General features: G+C 42.1%; 1 protein-coding gene across 2 annotated transcripts; it reads right to left on the bottom strand.

The window, feature by feature from the left end:
- Positions 1 to 340: 340 nt before the first annotated feature.
- NEFM (neurofilament medium chain) lies at positions 341 to 5,434 on the bottom strand. 2 transcript variants are annotated; one of them, XM_045879325.3, is made up of 3 exons: positions 4,335 to 5,434; positions 3,506 to 3,630; positions 341 to 2,221 (listed from the first exon to the last, which is right to left on the bottom strand). In XM_045879325.3, exons 1-3 carry the CDS (start codon positions 5,412 to 5,414, stop codon positions 844 to 846), a joined length of 2,583 nt encoding a protein of 860 aa, XP_045735281.1. In that variant the 5' UTR covers positions 5,415 to 5,434; the 3' UTR covers positions 341 to 843. The 2 variants fall into 2 exon arrangements, with proteins under 2 accessions (XP_045735281.1, XP_064441444.1); XM_064585374.1 differs by having other exon boundaries at positions 3,506 to 3,729.
- Positions 5,435 to 19,059: the final 13,625 nt, after the last annotated feature.

Raw genomic sequence — 19,059 nt, forward strand, 5'->3', positions numbered from 1 at the left:
GGATCATGACCTGAGCCAAAGGCAGATGCTTAACCATCTGAGCCACCCAGGCACCTGGAAATTGAAGACTTTTATCCCACGAATCTTGCTTTTTTATCTGATGCTTGAATTTTTATTTCACAAATATACATTTAAAATGTTGAGGTGGATATTGGGCTAAATAAAGATTATGACACCTGAAGATGTTTTTGGCAATTATGTTTTCTCAGTGATCCCCCTCAGGGAAATAATGATAAGAAATGCAGGTCACTTATAACTGCCCCCACACCAAATAATCTACTGTAGGAAAAGAAAGGGTCAGGTAGTGGAGATTTCACTTTGAAATGACATGACACCATGCAATCGACTATGTTTCCAATATGACCTTTATTGAGCAAGTACTGCTGTGACATTTAACATCAATCAACGAAAGGTTGCAAACTGTGCATGTCAACGAGGTTCTCCCATGAACAAAAGTCCTTTTTAAATGCACCAGTGAGGTAAACATAATTATTCATATATAGCTTTCTTAAGGCTAAGAGAGTTCTGTATTTCATTTATTATTTTTGGCTCAGTTGGTTCTTTGCATAATACATCTCAAGACATCGCCCCCCCCACCGAGTACCCCCCTTCCAACAGCTTAGGAAATTGGCCAATTCCCCAGGTACATACAATATCATGCATTTGAATCACCCAAAGACTGAGGAGGGAGCACCCTGAGCTTGCATGCAGTTCCCTCATATTGCACAAAGTAAAATACAATGTCTGGAGCCCCCATGGGAGAACCCGTTCTGTTTTGAAGCTGTCAATCACATGCATATTAAAATTGTCATATGGCTTAACCTTTTGCAATGGACTCAAATATTAGTCACTCTGGGTGACTTCCTTTACTATGGCATGTGAAGTGACCTTCTCTACCTTTTTGGTAGACACTAGCTTCTCCTCAAAGGTCTCTTCATGCTCTTCGACCTTTTGAGTGACGGTTACAGATTTAGTGATGTATTTGGTAGCACCATCGCCCCCCTCACTAGTGATTTTTTCTATCTTTTTGGTCACCACCACTTTTTCCTCACTTCTGTCTCCCCCCTTCTTTTCATCTGCTGGGCTCAGGTCTAGCCCATTGGTGACAACCCCTTTCTCGTCTTCTCCCCCACTGCCTTTCGCCTTAGTTTCCTGTTCTTCCTCCTTTCCTTCCACCTCCCCATTTACCGCTATGTCTTCCTTCCTGGATTCCTTGGAACCCTGATCACCTCCTTCCTCCTCACTTCCCCCCTCCTCTTCCGCCTTCTCCTTCTCCTTCTCCTGAGGCTGTGGCTTCTCCTCTTTGGCATCCTTCTCCAAGCTCACCTTTACAGATTTGGTGACGGTGCTCACCTCCTCTGCCACTTCCTCCTTTACCGGGGACTCCGCCTTCTTCTTCTCTGGCACGTCTTTTGGCTTCTCCTCCTTTTTCTCCACCTTCTCTTCCTTGGGAGATTCCTTTACTTCTTCTTTCTTTTCTTCCTTCACTTTCTCTTCTTCCTTTTTCTGCTCGGCTTTCTCAGCTCCAGCTTCTGCTTTTGGTTTTACCTCTTCCACTGGTGATTTTGGCAGGGGAGACTTGGCTTTCTCCGGCTTTTCCACCTTGGCTTCTGCCACCGGCTCCTCCTTGGGAGCCACCTCTTCCCGCTTTTCTTCAGTTTTCTTTTCATCCTTAGCTTCAGCTTCCTCTTCTTCACCTTCGGCCTCTGTTTCCCCTTCCTCTTCCTGTTCACCTTCCTCTTTTTCACTAGAACCTTCCTTCTCGGATCCTCCTTCTTCGGCTTGGTCTGATTTGGCACCCTCCTCTTCCTCCTCTTCTTCCTCTTGGCCTTCCTCTTCCTCCTTTTCTCCTTCTTCTTCCTCTTTAAGTTCAGGCGCAGCTGCTTTCACTGGAGACTTTTTGGTAGCTACGACTTCCTCTTCAGCTGGTTCCTCTTCCTTTCCTTCTGCCTCTTCTTCCTTCTCTTCTTTCATGGACACTGCCAGTTCCTCTGCAATGGCTGTCAGGGCATCTTCCATTTCTGATTTCTCGTCTTCCACTTTGGTTTCCTCTATGATCTCCTCGACAAATTTGTGTTGGACCTTTAGCTTAGGAGCCTCTACCTTGGTTTTCTGAATCTTACTGGATATTGTGACTGAGGGCTGTCGGTGTGTATACAGCGGCCCAGTGATGCTTCCTGCAAATGTGCTAAATCTGGTCTCTTCACCCTCCAGCAGTTTTCTAAGGATCGGATAAAAAAAGACACGACATAATTAAAATCTCAGTGGCCTTCTGAGTTTCATTACGTTATGGGTAATTGCAGCAGGTACCTTTCAACAAATAGAATCACATAAATAAAAGATTCTGTCAAGCCAGTGTGATACCTGCTATCATTTCACTGGTCTACTGTGTCATATCCAGAGATTCGCATGGACCACCAGCTAATCACCTGCTGCAGTAACTGACCACACCCAATAGTCCACTAACACACCCAGCCACCAAATCTCAGCTCTGTGGCTGTCTATTTGCTGCACCATGAATATGCTGAAAGTCTTCCTCATGGCCAAAAAAACATTAATGACCTTCTTAAGCATTTGGACTTTCAGGATGTACACTAAATTTCTTTTAGCAAATATAATGTTCAACAAATCTAGAAAACCGTTTAGCATATATCAGAATTTGGGATATATCAAGTTATAAATTGGTCTGCAATTTTAATCATAAAGTATGTATTTAATATATAATTATTCGGCTTTTCTGAAGAGAGAGATAGCTGTGAATGCAATTTATTACTGTAATGTAGTGATGATGACTTTTTGGTAGTAGAGAAAGTGTTTAGTCAAGGATTTTCTCCTATGAACTTAGTCAACAGTAAGGTGACATCAGTTAGCAGACTTATAATCTTTTTTTCTTTTCTCTCTCTGGTTGTGTATCTAGGTCTGCAGATATAAATCTAAATAAAATAGAATATACATATTTTCTCTCTATTCTGTCTAATATATCTAATATATTCTATCTAATATATGTGTATATATCCATCCTATCAATCTATAGCTGTTCTCAGCCAGATGATGGCAATAGTAAGCTGTAACAGAGAAACAGAAATTGAATGTCCTGGAATTTGTCCTTGACATTATGAAGTCGAAAAGCTGAAACCACTAAATGAAATATTAAAAACTAAAATTCCGTTTTTGTTTCAAACAGTTGGAAAACATTTTTCACTAAAATAAAAAAGTTTAAGCATAAGCACTGAAATCAATCAGCGCTATCCCTCAAAACATTTTATTTTAAATACTTATTTTAACTAATGTTTACTCTTTTAAAACTGTGTAGAGTGGTAAAACCACATTTACAATTCTTTAGAATATATATATTTTTTTTAATTAAGAAAGAAAGCCACGGACTGATTTAAGATCCCTGCCACCTGCTCGCTTTAACTTAAGTGATGGGGTTCCTGCCAAAACAGCCTCCGCAGTGCGGTAAGTGTTTCCGCCGGGTCCGCCTGGTCCGTAGTGAGCACGGTACCTGTACGCAGCGATCTCAATATCCAGAGCCATCTTGACATTGAGGAGGTCCTGGTATTCTCGCAAATGACGAGCCATTTCCCACTTTGTGCCCCGGAGCTCATTTTCCAACTGCTGGATGGTATCCTGAAATAGACACAGCCAGAGACTCATCCTTCCAACAGCAACTTCTACCTCCTCCCCCCACTTCCCATCCCGTTCTGTAAGCCCTGTAGCTTCCAGCCCCTTAAAACGCAAAAACAAAAACAGAAAAAACAAGGGAATTATCAAATAAATAAACAGGATCTATTAGACAATATGAGATTTCCTGGGCACACCACGCATTGAGACCAGTGCATCTAGAACTCGTCTCAGCAGGAAACAAACGTGTTTGGGAAAACCCCTCGGCCGACCTGGCCCTTCTCCTCTGAGCCTTTTGGGCTGAAGCCAATTTTAAGAGTTCTTCTGATTACGGCCGGAAAAGTTGAGGATATATGAGTTTCTGCACAAGCTATTCTAAACTTGCTGCTTTGTCAACTACTCGAACGTGTACCTCCTACTTTAAAAGTAGACCTCCCCAGGAAAAAAGCACGTTTTGTAAAAGGTCAGGGCTCTTAAGAGCTGGAGACGGTGGGTGGGGGAGGGGTGGAGAAGGATGGGGAGGGGCGAGGCCGCTTTGCGCCTCTAACTTGTTCGGCGTCGCGCGCGCGCACTGGCCAGCGGCCGCCAGGGAGCGCGGCAGAGAGTGCGCCGGGTCGCGTGCCTGAGAGCGCGCCGGGTCGCGTGCCTGAGTGTCGGGGGCGCGCGGCGCTGGCGCTGGCGCAGGCTGGCCGCGCAGTCGCGGTTCCTACCTGGTAGCTGCTGAGGTCGTGGTTATGGCGCTCCTCGATGTCGCTGAGCTGCCGCTCCAGGGACTCCTTGGTGCCGCGCACTGACTCGAGCTCGATGCTCTTGGACTGCAGCTGGCGCCGGTACTCGGCTATCTCTTCCTTGGCGGAGCGGATGGCCTCCTTGTTTTGCTCGGCCGCCTCCGTGAGCTTGGCGTAGCGGCACTTAAACCACTCTTCCGCCTGGTGCATGTTCTGGTCGGAGTGGCATTCGAGCTGGGAGCGGATCTCCTTCAGCGCCGACGAGATGTCTGTCTTCAGGTAGTCTTTGCGCTCCACCGTGATGTGCGACGCCTGGATCTGGGCCAACAGGTCAGCCACCTCCTCCTCGTGATTGCTCCGCAGGAAGGCCACCTCATCCTGCAGCGACTGCACCTTCTTGTCCAGCTCCACCTTGACCAGCGACGCCTCCTCGATGTCTTTGCGCAGCGCGCGGATGGCCGCCTCGGTGTCGTCGCGCAGCCGTGCCTCCTCCTCGAAGCGCTCCTTGAGCCGGTGGATGTCTTCCTCCAGGTGATCCGAGTCCAGCTGCACCTGAGCCTTCTCGTGATTCACCAGCTCGAGGGTGGCGCGCAGCTCGCGGATCTCCTGGTCGTACGCGTCGCCCAGCTGGGCGTGCGAGGCCTGCTTCTGCCGCAGCGCCTGGATCTCCGCCTCGATCTCCTTGTTCTGCTGTTCCAGGTAGTGCACCTTCTCGATGTATCCCGCGAAGCGGTCGTTCAGCCCCTGCAGCTGCTCCTTCTCGTTGGAGCGGGACAGCTTGTAGTCGCCGCCCGGCCCGGAACCCCCGTTGAGCAGCGACGAGGACTGGCTGAAATCGAGGCTGCTCTCGGCAGAGCTGAGCATGGCCGAGCTGTAGGTGAGGCGCGGGCCAAGCGCGCTGCGCTTGTAGGAGGAGGACACGGTGCTGGGCGAGCCGCGGGACCACGACTGCGAGCGGAAGCCGCTGGACGGGGAGCCACTGACGCGGCTGAAGCTCGAGCGGGTGTCGGTGACCCGCCGGTAGGCGGACGGGTTGCCCAGCGAGTCCAACGTGTAGCTCATCTTGGAGGCCTCGGGGCGTGTGGCTGTCACAGCGTTCTGCTGGTCTCGCCGCAGCCCATTTATAGCCGCGGCGGCTGGTCCCGGGCCAGGGCCCCGCCCCGTGGAGGCGGCGGCCGAGGAGGCGGGGACTGCGGGCACCGGGCCGGGGGAGATGAGGGGGGTAAAGACGGCTTAGCAGTGATTCAGCGCCGGCTCCACGTGGGCCCACGCCGCATCGGACCCCGGACTTTGCTGCCCGGTCCCGGCCCCTCCCCCAACTCTCCTGTTGGTCCCAGGCCACTTGTCGCCTCTCAAGCCCCTTCTCTCCATTTCTCTTCGCCTTTGGATTGCGTTTTAAACCCTCGGTGCGAGTATTCACGCAACGCCCTTTCTTTGTCTAGTCACTCTTCTGCCATTCGGGCAGCTTTTCTCCCGACCTGCTGGCCACCTTGTTCTTTTCTTATACCCACCGCTTTCTTTTCTTTTGCCCTTTCTCCATTACTTTTTTCTTTACCCATCTTCTGTGCTGAATCTCTTTCCCTTCTTTTGGGCATCTCTTCCCTCTCTCACGTTTAGCCTTCTTTGGTCCCACTCACTCCGCCCTTCTCTCTCAGCCCCTTCCTCCTGGGCCTTTTTCTTCCCGTCCTTTCCTTCTCCCCTACTCCTTCCTCCCCTCCCCCTACTTTCCTCCCCTCCCCCATCCTCATTTCCCCTCGCCTCCCTCCCCTTCCCCCATTCCTCCTTTTAAAGCAGCCCGGGATGAACGCAAGCCCAGAGTTGGGCCTAGAAGAAAAAAACAAAAAGACTTTGAAGAACAGTCGGGCCTGAAGCCTTCGGGAAGGGGACAAAGAGGATGGGCCTGGGTAGTTATTTGTATTAAAAGTGGGATGTGGCGCTACATTCTGCTTAACGTTTGGGGGACGACCGCAGCTTCCGCAGGGGCAGAAGGTAAGGCGCTGGTGCTCGTTATGGCGCCGGCAGCACCAAGGACAGCGCCCAGGCCGGAGAGTCGGAGATTCCGCTGCTCTGGGGGCTTGTCACCCAGCGGGGCCTGTCAGGTTAGCGGGGGTTTCCTTCCCCCTCTTCTTCCCGAGTAAATACAATTAAAGCCTGTTTGTAGTGACTCTGTTTGCAGGAGCCACGCTGGAATCGAACACTTAAGATTTCTCTGCAATGCAGAGTTGGCACAATGAACCGATTGCAGATTTTGAAAACAACTAAAATTCATTAAAGTCAGGTAACAAATAATATTGCAACCCAGTTTGAGGTTTCTAACATATGATAGATGCAAGAAATCAAGAGATACAGGGACTGAAATTTGAAGGTCAAATATTCTTTGGAAAGGGGAATTTGAAATCTGCTGAGGTGAAAAGTCCAGAGGAATATAGTTTGTGTGAAGTTTGAACACAAACAATTGCTTTGTCATCATTCTGTTCAGTACTCCCTGTATGTAACTGCAGTGATTGAAAAGCACCTGAATTAATTTAAAATTAACTTAAAAGTTGCCAAACAGATTCACCACAACCTTGAATTAAACCAGATATTTTTTTCCTCCATTTAAAGTATATTTCCTCAGTTAGATATTAATGACTGATTTGGAATAGACTTATCATATCTTTTAACATGTTTATTTCAACAAGGAATCTACCTAGACTTCCTGATGTCTGGTGCACTCTTAACTGGTAACATGCCCCTTTGTTTTACATAGTGCTTTGGGGTAATTCAGGGTAAAAAAGTTCAGAATCCTGCAAGACAAAGTGAAGAGCAGTGTAAGACTAAATGACTGAGTTTGCTGGGGCCATGGGCACAAGTGATTGCATGTGAAAAGCTTAGTACGGCTGAGAGGAACCACTGCTTGTGAAAAGCAGACACCCTAGACTTAAATATTTTCCTTTCACAGCATGCTTTCTTTAGGTCTTGTGTTTTGTTTTTGTTTTTGTTTTAAATGACGTGGTCATGTCAATCAGTAAGTTTCTAGAGGTTTATTTTTATTTTTTATTTTCATGAGATCCCTTGGTCCATTTGTATTTTAAAATAGGGGTTAATTTAGGGAATTACTTTTAGCTCATTAATGTGAAATTGCAGCATTGCAGGCTGTGGGGGGGTGGGGATGTTCTAGTTTGCTGAGTGACAGGTTATCTTTCAGGCAAGGAGAGCTCATGTCTCAAGCTGTTGGGAAAAGCAGATAACAGAGTGAGGGGATCGACTTGTGAATATTGGAAAAAAGGGGGGATTTTCTGGTTTCTGATGGATACATAAAGGAAAAGAGAAAGAAAATTTTCAGCCCTTCTGTAAAGTACTGCCAATCTCCAGGTTGGAAAGGTGATATCAGATAAGGCCAAGTGCTAATTATGCAATAATTATGCCTTAGTTACTTATTACTCTCCGCTTTTATTAAAAAATTTAAAAAGCCCTTGGGAGTTTTATGTTGCATTTGCGCTGGAAGGACTTTCTGCAGTGAGAGCAAATGGTTAATAGGCAGGCTGCTGGTGTTACTTTTCTTCAGGGTTTTAAAAATGAGATGACTCTGCAGAGAGACATTTACAAGGAAACACATGTCTAACTTCACAATTAGCCTGTTTTGCCTTGTATCTAAACTAGCTCAGAAATTGTTAAGCTTCCAACTGGTTACAGAAGGAGGAAAGCATTGCGTACAAACAAAATACCGGCCAGTTACTCAGGCTAAATCCAGTTAGTGACTATAGCTTATAATTGTAACTTCGGTGTCACATGAAGTATTGTTCAGTCTGGTCACAATAGGATAACCCAGAGAATTATATCAGTCACCTCATTCAGAGAAAAAAAGTTCCCATGGCTTAAAAAATGATTGGTCCAATTTCACATTGACTGAGATGTTTTATTTTATATTAGGCTTTTTATTTTAATCACTCTTTCTGAAGGTGACTTGAAGGTTATGCTCATCAGTGAGTTTAGTATAGAAACTTTTTTAAGAAAGCTGTAACATTCATTTTTCCTTCTTTGTCTCATATTTTTAAAGAACATTTACCACCCTCATATTTTCCATAGAAAGAAATGTAAAGTTTTGCATTTTTTGCCCTAATAACACTAAGGCTATGGAATCTTCTGAAAATATTAATGAAAGAGGAAAAAAACCATGAGGATTTATCTGAATTTACAACACTGTTGAGTTTGACTATGATACTTTTATAATTTATCCTAAATTGGGAAGTTACAGATATGATTTAGATGTAAGGCATTTTTAATTAAATTGTCTCTAGATTGTTGTACCATAAGCTACAGTGTGTTTTGAATCACTTCATAGGGAAATACAGAGCATGCTATGTGTTCTTTCAGTAGGTAAAGTGCAAAGATTAACTTTGTAGTTAAGAGATAGCTATCCTGAGGTCTTATCTAATGATAACAAGAGAAATATCCTTTGCATGAAGGGTTTATTCATTGAATCAAAAAATAAGTTTAGAAAAATGAGGAGTTGAATATTTCTTCCTTCTTCCCATATTTCTTTACATTTAAAAGAATACTTTTTGATACACAAAAATGCAAGGAGGATGGGATGTGGGAATGGAGCAGCAAGCAAGATGATCTGGATGGAAGATACCACTGTCAGATTGGTTGGCTGAATCTATCATAGATTAATAAAATAGTCTGTACTTTCCTCCAACCTCCTGTGATGTCTTGAACTTGATCATTTTGCCTGGGATCTGATTCTAGAACTCATGATGAATAATTGTTTAAAAATTGTCCTTTTCTAATTATTTAAGGCATTGTTGGTGTAGAAAGGTAGGGACTGAGTTCCCTGGAGTGAGAACATAAGGAAAATGAGAACTGTAATAATTCTTTCTACTTGAGCTTTGGGATGTCAAACTTAAGAAGCAGCTTTGACTTTTGATCTTTTTTATTTCGGATGTCCAAAGCAAAATAAAAATATCCTCGGGGGAAAAAGGCTGTTTCTTGTCAGGAAAATTGTGATATACATGCCCCTGTTGTCTTTAATTAAAACAAGTCCATTGAACCACAGTGTCCTTTTTCTAACATTAGACCGTGAAATGGTGTTTGCTTCCCTTGCCAAATATTGTTATTCATTGAATATTTCCTTCTATTTCTGTCAGTGACTGTTTTTTATGGAGAGTCAATTAAAGTATTAAAAAAATTAAAAACATTTCATATCTTTATATTCGAAATATAAGCTTAATCAGTTTCAAAATTCTATATCTAGAAATTTCATATTTTATGGGAGAAAGATTTAGCTTCGGCTTTAAGGTAGCTTGCTGAGTTTTTTGCTGTGTAATCCCTTCACCCCACCACCGAGAATCAGTCCTGTGGAAGCCAGAGGAGGAGGAGGATTTAGAATTTTTAAAAAGTATTTAAGGTACTCTTGCTAAAAGTGATTCTAAAAATAAAGTTCAATAGATGCAAAATAAAACTACTGTATTAATTTTCCAGTTTTTTTTAATTCGACACGTTGGCTTTACCTGTAAAGCGGATGCCATGCACTTGAATTTTTCAAACCCTGCATTGCACATAACTTTGCACCAGTGCGGCCATGTAATATTTATGGCATATTTTATCTCAAGCTTATCAAGGCCTTAGCAAGAGACATAATTCTTTTATTAGAAACTCTTAATTAAAATGAGCTTTGTAAAACTAGAGCAGATCAATGATCTATTATCTTTGGACCAAATTTCTGAGCAGAGCTGAACCCAGGGATATAAAACAAAGTCAGAAAGATGCTTCACCTAAGAAAGAAGTCTCATCGGCCCAGGACTGGTTCTTCCTTCACAATCTCAGTGATTCTCAAAAGCAGTGTTCTTTCATAATCCTCAGAAAATGGGCACACTATCATATCTATCACTTTTCACTGCAATTGCCAAGAGCATCATGTATTTTAGAGTACTTTAACTCACCTTTTTGGGTTAAAGTTAACAAATACTTAGGTGTAGAAATCTACAAAGTGCCAAGAAACAATTTAAGTATTTTCTGCTTTTTTCCCTGTAATTTAAATATCAATAGTATCTTTCTGTTTATGTAATTCCAGACCCTGCTTTGTAAAATAAATATGTTTGAATATGTAATTTGCTATCTTAGAAGAAGGAATGTGATATTGTACGCCGGGCAACTTGGCTTCTAGTCAAATATTTGATTTTTAATTTCCTCTTAAAAAAACAACAACAACACTTTTACGGGCCTTGTAGATCAAGAATGATAACGTAATAATAACAATAATACAATAGTAATGATGATGGATCAGGAATATCTAATTGGGTCTGAGTATTAATTTCTGTCTCTGTCTTTCTTTCTGTCTGCCTTTCTCTCTCCTTGTTGATTGAGAGGAGTGCCATCGTGAAGTTGAAGGCGGCGATTTGACAGTCAGAAGTGGTGCCCCGTAATCTGGCCTAGTCAGACCTGAATACTGTAGTCTTTTACACTTAATGGTGCTCTGAATCCCAAAGCCATCATCATCACCACCACCATCAGATTTTATATGTGAATAACGCTTTACATAAAAGAAGCAAAACAAAACAAAACTTTGTTATCTCATCTGGAATCAGCATGGGGTGGGGGCGGGGGGGGGGTAGATAGGGTAGAACACGAATTACTTTTCCCATTTTATAGTTGGTGAAATCCATTAAGAGATTTGTGCAAAGCCACATATCTGGTAAGTGGTAGAGTCAGGACCAGAATTCAGATTTTTTGATACAAGTGCTAACATTAAAAAAAAAAAAATGTTCTTAGTACGTCCAATCCAGGCTCCATCAGCATGAAAAAAAATTAAAAGTAGGTAGATAGTAGTAGTCTCAATAACAATAATTGGTATTTTTAAGTGCTTACTACGTGCTGAACACGTGCCAAGACTTCACTGGATTATCTCAATTAACTATCACAACAACCCTCTGAGGTGATACTATTATTTATTATTTTTTAAAGATTTATGTATTCATTTGAGAGAGAGAGTGGGGGGAGGGGTAGAGGGAGAGAATCCCAAGCAGACTCCCCGCTGAGCACAGAGCCCCACAAGGGGCTCGATCCCAGGACCCTGAGATCATACCCTGGGCCGAAACCAAGAGTTGGATGCTCAACCAACTGAGCTACCCAGGTGCCCCAGGTGATGCTATTATTATCTCTGTTTTGTAGATAAAGCAATTGAGCATGCAGGCACAGAGAGGCTAAGTATGACACAAAGCTAGGCAATCGTGGAGTTCAGATATGAATCCAGGAATATCAGACTCTGGAGGGAAGATGACCCTCACCACGAAGTCACACAGCCTTGAAGGCCACACAGTCCATCTTAAAGATATCATTTAAAAGCTATTATATAACTGTCAGATCATATTATAAAAATCTAGGACACACACTATACATTCTTTTGTGGACTTTTTTCCTATTTATATAAAAATAAAACATTTTCATATTTTATCAGATGAACATTATTTCTTTGTGACTGCATTAAAGATATTAAAAATGAAAGTTTTTGAGTTACTTGTCTTTGTTATTTTTTTCCCTCTTAGTTAATTTTCTACATAATTTGAAGGACTTCTAATTCATTCTAGTCCATGATCCGTGGATAATATCCCTAGTCATTTGATCTATTAATTTATCTGGTATCTATCATTCATCTCTACATGCACTTTTGGATTAGTTTCTAGGAGATTTTAATTCATACTATACATTAATTTATCTTCATTATCACTCACTAATATATATTTATATACATTCAAATTAAAAAGAAAAAATAATCATTCTGTATTCACAATTTTTTGTAAATATGAAATTCTTTAACCTAAATTTACTTTAAGAGATCCAATAATGAGTACTTGAATCTTGGCAGAAGGAATCGCTTGGCCCACAGTCTTCATCAGGGAAGGTTTACAACAGGATGGCTGGTGAGGAAGCAGCTTTTAAAATCTATTAAAACAAGAAGAGATAGCCATGAATAATTTTAAGTGAATCTCTTGATCATCTATTTTATATACAAAAATCAGGGTTATGTGACTGTATTTATATAGGTTGCCTAGAGACAAGTCAGCCTTAATCCATTTTCGTTATTTATGATATAAAGTCCTCTGACTCACCCTGTTTTCATTTGTATAAATCTGCTTGGCTTCTGCTTTATCAGATAGGGTCAAGGAAGAGAATTGTTTCTCATTTTTCTTGAACAAAAGTTGACCTTGAAAAGAAATAGCATGTATCCTGTATTAGTCATTAACAGTCTGCTTCTGGATTTGGATTACATAAAATTATTAGGAAGTGAATTCCTAATGATGAAAATTCTTCCTTAGCCACTGTGAGTCATTTAATACAATTTGCTGTTTTCTCTTGCCCCCTGTTAGCCTACATGGTCCTTTCCTTCGGTCAGATTCAATGTGCTTTGGAAATTTGATGCCTCCTTGGAAACTCCTGAGAGTGACACTGGAGTACCTTCTTGAACATGAGGCATATTTGCATCATGATGAAGCCATTAGGTGTTTATTGAAGATCCCACATCACATTAAGGAGAGCTTTCTGCTTCTGGCTTGCCAGTCTCCTTTGTGCTCCCATGATCTGGTTTTAGCAAGACTCCAATTTTCCAAATCCTTTCCATTTTTTTTCAGATATGAGTTCTTCCTTTCAGGCTGAGGCTCAGTGTTTATGGTCTAGTTAGGTGCTACCACCTGCTGGACATTTCAATAACATCTCAACACTGACTAAATTTAAAAATTCTAAGTGGCAGATATCAAGTCTTACACATATATATGTGTGTCTCACATTGTTTTACAGATAGTGCCCAATGAATATCCGTTGCATGAATGAGTAAATGAAGTTCTACCTCTTTTCCTAAAACTTTCTTTCAACAAACACTGGTCTCTTCAATATCAGGCATTGTACTGGACACTGGAGATTATACAAAGGGCGCAATTCCAGCTTGGAAGAATGAAGTCTAATGGAGGACTCAGGCAAGCAAAGATGTATTTACTGTGGCCACTATCTCTACTATATTAGAGATAAATAGAGTGTATCATGGGAGCATGGAGGATGAGAAACTAAACCAACTGGTGATAATGGTGGGAAGAGCTTCATGGAGAGCTTTCTGGAGGAGGTGACACCTGCGGTAAGTTTTGAAGTACAAGTAAGAGGTGACCAGGTGAAGAAAGGAGAAAAGCAACCAAAAGCATCAACATGAGGGCAAGCACAGGGTGCTCAAAGAGATGCCAGTGACTAGAATAGGGGGAACCAAGTAGCTCCGGGCTGAAGAGGAGTGTCTGTTGCCAAGGATAGAGAGATGGGATCATGTAGCATGGGCTGGAGAGAAAAGGACACGCAGTCTAGGCTGGAGAGAGGGGCACATGTAGCCTGGGATAGAAAGATGGCCGACAGCCAAGGTTGATGAGATAGGAGACATGTGGCCCAGGCTGGACGTGGATACAGAGAAGAGACCATGGAAGGTTTCCTATGTCATGACAGGACCTTTGCATTTATCTTATAGCTGATCATAGGCCAGTTAAGACATTTAAGAAAAACTAGAAAAATCACAGTGAGGGGCACCTGGGTGACTCAGCTGGTTAAGGGTCTACTTTGGGCTCAGGTCATGATCCTGGGGGTCCTGGGATGGAGCCCCATGTCAGGTTCCTGGCTTGGTGGGGAGTCTGCTTCTCCCTCTCCCTCTGCCCCTTCACCCTGCCCCCCTTTGCCCCCCACTTATGTGTGTGTGTGTGCGCTCTCTCTCAAATAAATAAATAAATAAAATTTTTTTTTTAAAGAAAAGTCATATTGGCAGAAGGAAGCAGACTAGTTCAGAGGATGAAAGGGACTGGAGGCAGGGAAAACCTTTTGGAGGTTATGGCAATAATCCAGAGGACACTGTTGGAAAATGTGAATTCAGAAAAGTGGGTAAGGAGAGGCAGGGCCTGCAAGAGAAAGGACAGGATCTGGAGGAACAGGTGAATGGTGATGTCCTCCCCTGTATTTGTTCCCCATGGCTGCTGTAACAGACGTTTATTATCTTACAGTTCTGGAGGTCAAAACTTTAAAATCAGTCTCAGTGGGCTAAAATCAAGGGACTGAGCCAGCTGTGCTCCTTCTGGAAGCTCTAGTAGAGTCTATTTCCTTGTCTTTCCCAGCTTCTAGAGACTGCCTGCGTTCCCTGGCACATGGCTCCTTCCTCTATTTTCTTTCTTTTTTTTTTTTTAAAGATTTTATTTATTTTTTAGAGAGCGAGCGAGAGAGAAACAGCATGAGAGGGGAGAGGGTCAGAAGGAGAAGCAGGCTCCCCGCTGAGCCGGGAGCCCGATGTGGGACTCGATCCCAGGACCCTGAGCCGAAGGCAGACGCTTAACCATCTGAGCCACCCAGGCGCGCCCCCTTCCTCTATTTTCAAAGCCAGCAACGATGTGTCTTTTCTCCTCTCTGACCTCCACTCCATCTCACATTTCCTTCTTCTCACACTTTGACCCTTCTGCCTTCTTCTTATAAGACCCTTGTGATTATATCCCCCCTGTTTTAGGGTCTGTTTTAGTTTGTTAGGGCTGCCATAACAAAAACCACAGACTGGCTGGCTTAAATAACAGAAACTTATTTTCTCACAGTTCTGGAAGCCGGAAGTCGGAGACCAAAGTGTTGGCAGATTTGGTTTTCTTCTGAGGCCTCTCTCATCGGCTTGCAGATGGCTGCCTTCTCCTTGTGTCCTCATATGTCCTTCTCTCTGTGTGTGCACATGTCCCGTGCCTGGTGTCTCTTTTTCTGTGTCCTAATCTTCTCTTCTTACAAGGACACCAGTCAGATTGGATTAGGGCCCCTCCAACAACCCCATTTATTTTAACTTAATTACCAACTTAAAGGCCCTATCTTGAAATACAGTCATATTCTGAGGTACTTGGGGTTAGAGCTTCGACATATGAATTTTAGGAGGACACAATTTAGTCCATAACAGGATCCTTAAGTTAACCACATCAGCAAAGTCTCTTTTGCCATGTAAGATAATGTAATCATAGGTGCAGGGACTAGGCTGTGGACATATTTGGCGAGGGGCAATTATTCAGTCTAACACAGTCCCCATGATATTAAGTATGGGAGGAAAACCAGGCTTAGGGGTTAGGAGAAGTTAGACCATACAGTACACACTGAATCTGGGGTGTCTGTGAGGTAACTAAGTGAAGGATCTTCCAGGTGGTTGAGCTTCTTTGTCTAGTAGGGAAGGCCCTACTCTATTTGACCTGTAAGACAGATATTAGACCTATTAGACCAATAGCCATGTCAGGTTTCTTTATTTGTAAAGCAGTGATAATACTGTTAGCTATTTCATAGCGTGGTTTTGCAGATTAAGTGAAATAGTGTATGTAGAGTTCTTAATAAATGATCATTTATTTGACTGTGCTCAATAAATGGTATTATTACTACTATTATTATAATGATGACTAACATCACCTCCGTAATGCCTGGTAGACCAGTGGACATGGGGTAAGTGCTCCCCTTGTGCTAGGAAAGATTAAAGACCAGTAGATCACATAACCCTTCTATCAAGAGTTTAAAGATTTGTCAGAGAGACAAGATTTTACCTTGGGTAAAAGGGAAGTCAATTGATGTGCTTTAGCTCACCAGGTTTGGCACTAAAAAGAGCTAACATGATCAGAATGTTGTTGGGTGCTTGATTTCAGGCAAATAGTTCAATGTCAAGATAACAGAAAAAATTATTTTCCCAAATGATTGAGTATGTGAATGTGTTTAACAAGACATGCCTCCCACTCTCCCACAAAACTTTCTTGCATACAGACATGACAGAAAGAGAAAGTTGCCTGATTGGGGTAACACACATAGTAAATCATACAGAGCTGATTATTCTCACTTTGATTTCCATTTCTTATTACCAGTTTTAGAAACTATATGTTGATGTGTAATTTTGCAAATATGCATTTAGCCTTTAATATAAATCAAATCTTTTTTTCATTAAGTTTTTATCTTAATTCCGGTATAGTTAACATAGAGTGTTATATTAGTTTCTGGTGTACAATGCAGTGATTCAATACTTCCTCACAACACCCAGTGATTATCACAAGTGCCCTCCTTAATCCCCATCACCTAATTCACCCTTCCCCCTTTCCCTCTGGTAACCAATAGTTTGTTCTCTCTGGTTAAGAGTCTGTTTCTTGGTTTGTCCCTCTCTCTCTTTTTTTCTTTGCTCTTTTGTTTTGTTTCTTAAATTCCATACGTGAGTGAAATCATATGGTATTTCTTTCTCTCACTGACTTATTTTGCTTAGCATTATATTCTCTAGTGCCATCCATGTTGTTGCAAATGGCAAGATTTCATCCTTTTTTTATGCCTGAGTAATATTGCATTGCGTGTGTATATGCACAGATAACACACCCACATATATATATGTATGTACATATATATATCACATCTTCTTTTTTTAAAGATTTTATTTATTTATTTGACAGAGAGAAAGATAGCAGGAGCAGGAACACAAGCAGGGGGAGTGGGAGAGGGAGAGCAGGCTTCCTGTCGAGCAGGGAGCCCGATGTGGGGCTCGATCCCAGGACCCTGGGATCATGACCCGAGCCGAAGGCAGATGCTTAACGACTGAGCCACCCAGGTGCCCTTATCACATCTTCTTTACAAATCAAATTTTTTAACTTAAAGTTTTCATTTATTTAAGTAATCTCTACACCCAATATGGAGCTCAAACTCACGACCCTGAGATGAAGCGTTGCATGCTCTTCCAACTGAGCCAGCCAGGCGCCCCACAAATCAAATCTTTTATCTCAGGACCACCAATGATATATCCAGCAAAGCACAAATCAGAAGTTCCATCAATTTAGATACAGGAAAGGAAGTCTTTTTATGGGATGAATTAGTATAGCCTGGTACCTACCTACAATACCTAGAGAATCTGGATCTCTGAGTTCAAATCCTACCTTCACCAATTCCCAGCTGTGTGGATTTAGACATAGCCACCAATACCTTCCATTAACTAATTTCTTTATCTGTACTATGGTGGGGATAATACTAGCACGCTCTCACAGAGTTGTCTTAGAGCAGGGCTCAATAAATGGTAGCTACTTTAGATTAGCTTTTCCTCCACATTTAGGCTTTAACAACTTGGGAAGCATTCATTAAGCTCCAGTTGTATGCTAGTCATATTTCCGTAAACATCTTACTTAATATTCACATCAGCCAAGTGAGATATTATTGTTATTGTTGTTGTTGTTTTTTAAACAGGAAACCAAGACACAGAGAACAGAATCCCTGACTGAGGTCTTTTAGGTGGTGTAGTGAAAAGAGCATCATACAAATCCATTGTTCTTTTCACCACAATACAGGTGTTGCATATAATCAATGAAATATTTTTCAATAACCCTAAATTCTAATTTCCTTGCTAATGTAGCAGTTGGATTTTTATCCATTTTGAGTATTTAGGTTTATGCCTTTCAAATCTTTATTTACAGGCAGATCCTATGAATAGGTGAGAATCAGGGAAAGCTTATAAATACATTTGAGCAAAAATAATGTGGGGTGAAAACAGTTATTTATCACAGCATGCTTCATATTAAAATATCTGACAGACAGCTTATTATTTTCTTGGCACACTGCTAAGCCTCCAGAAAAGGATTAGAAAGTCCTTTTTCCCAATGCCATTTGTCTAAAATATTAATTGTCAGAACACTCAAAACCTTCTGTGCTTGCCAGGGCTGCTTTTTAAAAAATTTTTATAATCAGAAAAAAAATATACTGTAATGTGCAAATCTGAATGCAAATTGCCTCCTGTTTAATTACATTATGGGTGTAAATTACCCCCAATGCTGAACATTTCTGCCCTGGATTCCACAACTCTGTGTTGCAATTACATCTTCCAGTGCTCCTTGAAATTTTACAGTGGTAACAGATGTATAATAGCAATAATTATGAAAACTACTTGCAGTGTGTGGCTTAATTTAAAATCGAGTCTCATGATTCTATATTTGAAATGTAATATCCAACCCTGTCAAATTTCATCAACACCTAAATCAGAATGATTCTTCTGTTCACAACCTCAGGAATGAGAAGTGACAAAGTTGTTACATCCAAAGACTAAGCCTCTGGGAATCAGTGGCATAGCACTGACAGGTCAAGGTGACCTTGGACTTCCCTTGGCTTTAATTTGCTCATCTGCCAAATGGGAATAATATCTGCTCCACCTGAAAGAGACTATTGTTTCAAAGGATAAATGAGATCTTGCATAAGTTAGGTGGAAAGCCTAAGCTGATGTAACAAGAGACCCACTATGAGAGTGACTAAAATAACCGAAACTTCTTTTCTGTACTCATCCTGGAGGGTAGGTGGCCTGCTCTGATCCATGTAGTCATTTTCAAAACCAGGTTTTTTGCAACTTGTTTCTTTGCTACACTCCAAGGCAATGTCCTCCTCTCTGTGGTCAGAGTTGGGTTTTAGGCACATCCATGTTCTAACTCACAGGAAGAAGACAAAGTGAGAGGCTCTTTTTTTTTGGGAAGGGACACACATCACTCTGGCTTATGTGCCACTGGTGGGAACAAAGTCACAAAGATCAAGCTGCTGGCAAGTGCAGTCTTTGGATTGGCAACCACAGGCCCAGCTACAACTTTATTACTAGGAGGAAAGAATAGAATTTTGTGGATAAATAGCAGTCTGCTGTTGAATGTTGATATGATATGACTGTTAATGGGCTTCTAAGGTGAAAGTAAACAAATGTATTTGA

Source organism: Mirounga angustirostris, unplaced genomic scaffold (genome assembly GCF_029215605.1).
Source record: "Mirounga angustirostris isolate CCGP_5_RB_7025 unplaced genomic scaffold, mMirAng1.0.hap1 SCAF_2, whole genome shotgun sequence".
In the NCBI taxonomy this organism is placed as follows: domain Eukaryota; kingdom Metazoa; phylum Chordata; class Mammalia; order Carnivora; family Phocidae; genus Mirounga; species Mirounga angustirostris.

Coding starts and splice junctions, on each gene's coding strand:
- NEFM (XM_064585374.1), bottom strand. CDS start 5,414: ATGAGCTACACGTTGGACTCGCTGGGCAACCCGTCCGCCTACCGGCGG. Junction 3,730..4,334: donor ACGACCTCAGCAGCTACCAG/GTAGGAACCGCG, acceptor TTGCGTTTTAAG/GGGCTGGAAGCTACAGGGCT. Junction 2,222..3,505: donor ATTGAGATCGCTGCGTACAG/GTACCGTGCTCA, acceptor TCCGATCCTTAG/AAAACTGCTGGAGGGTGAAG.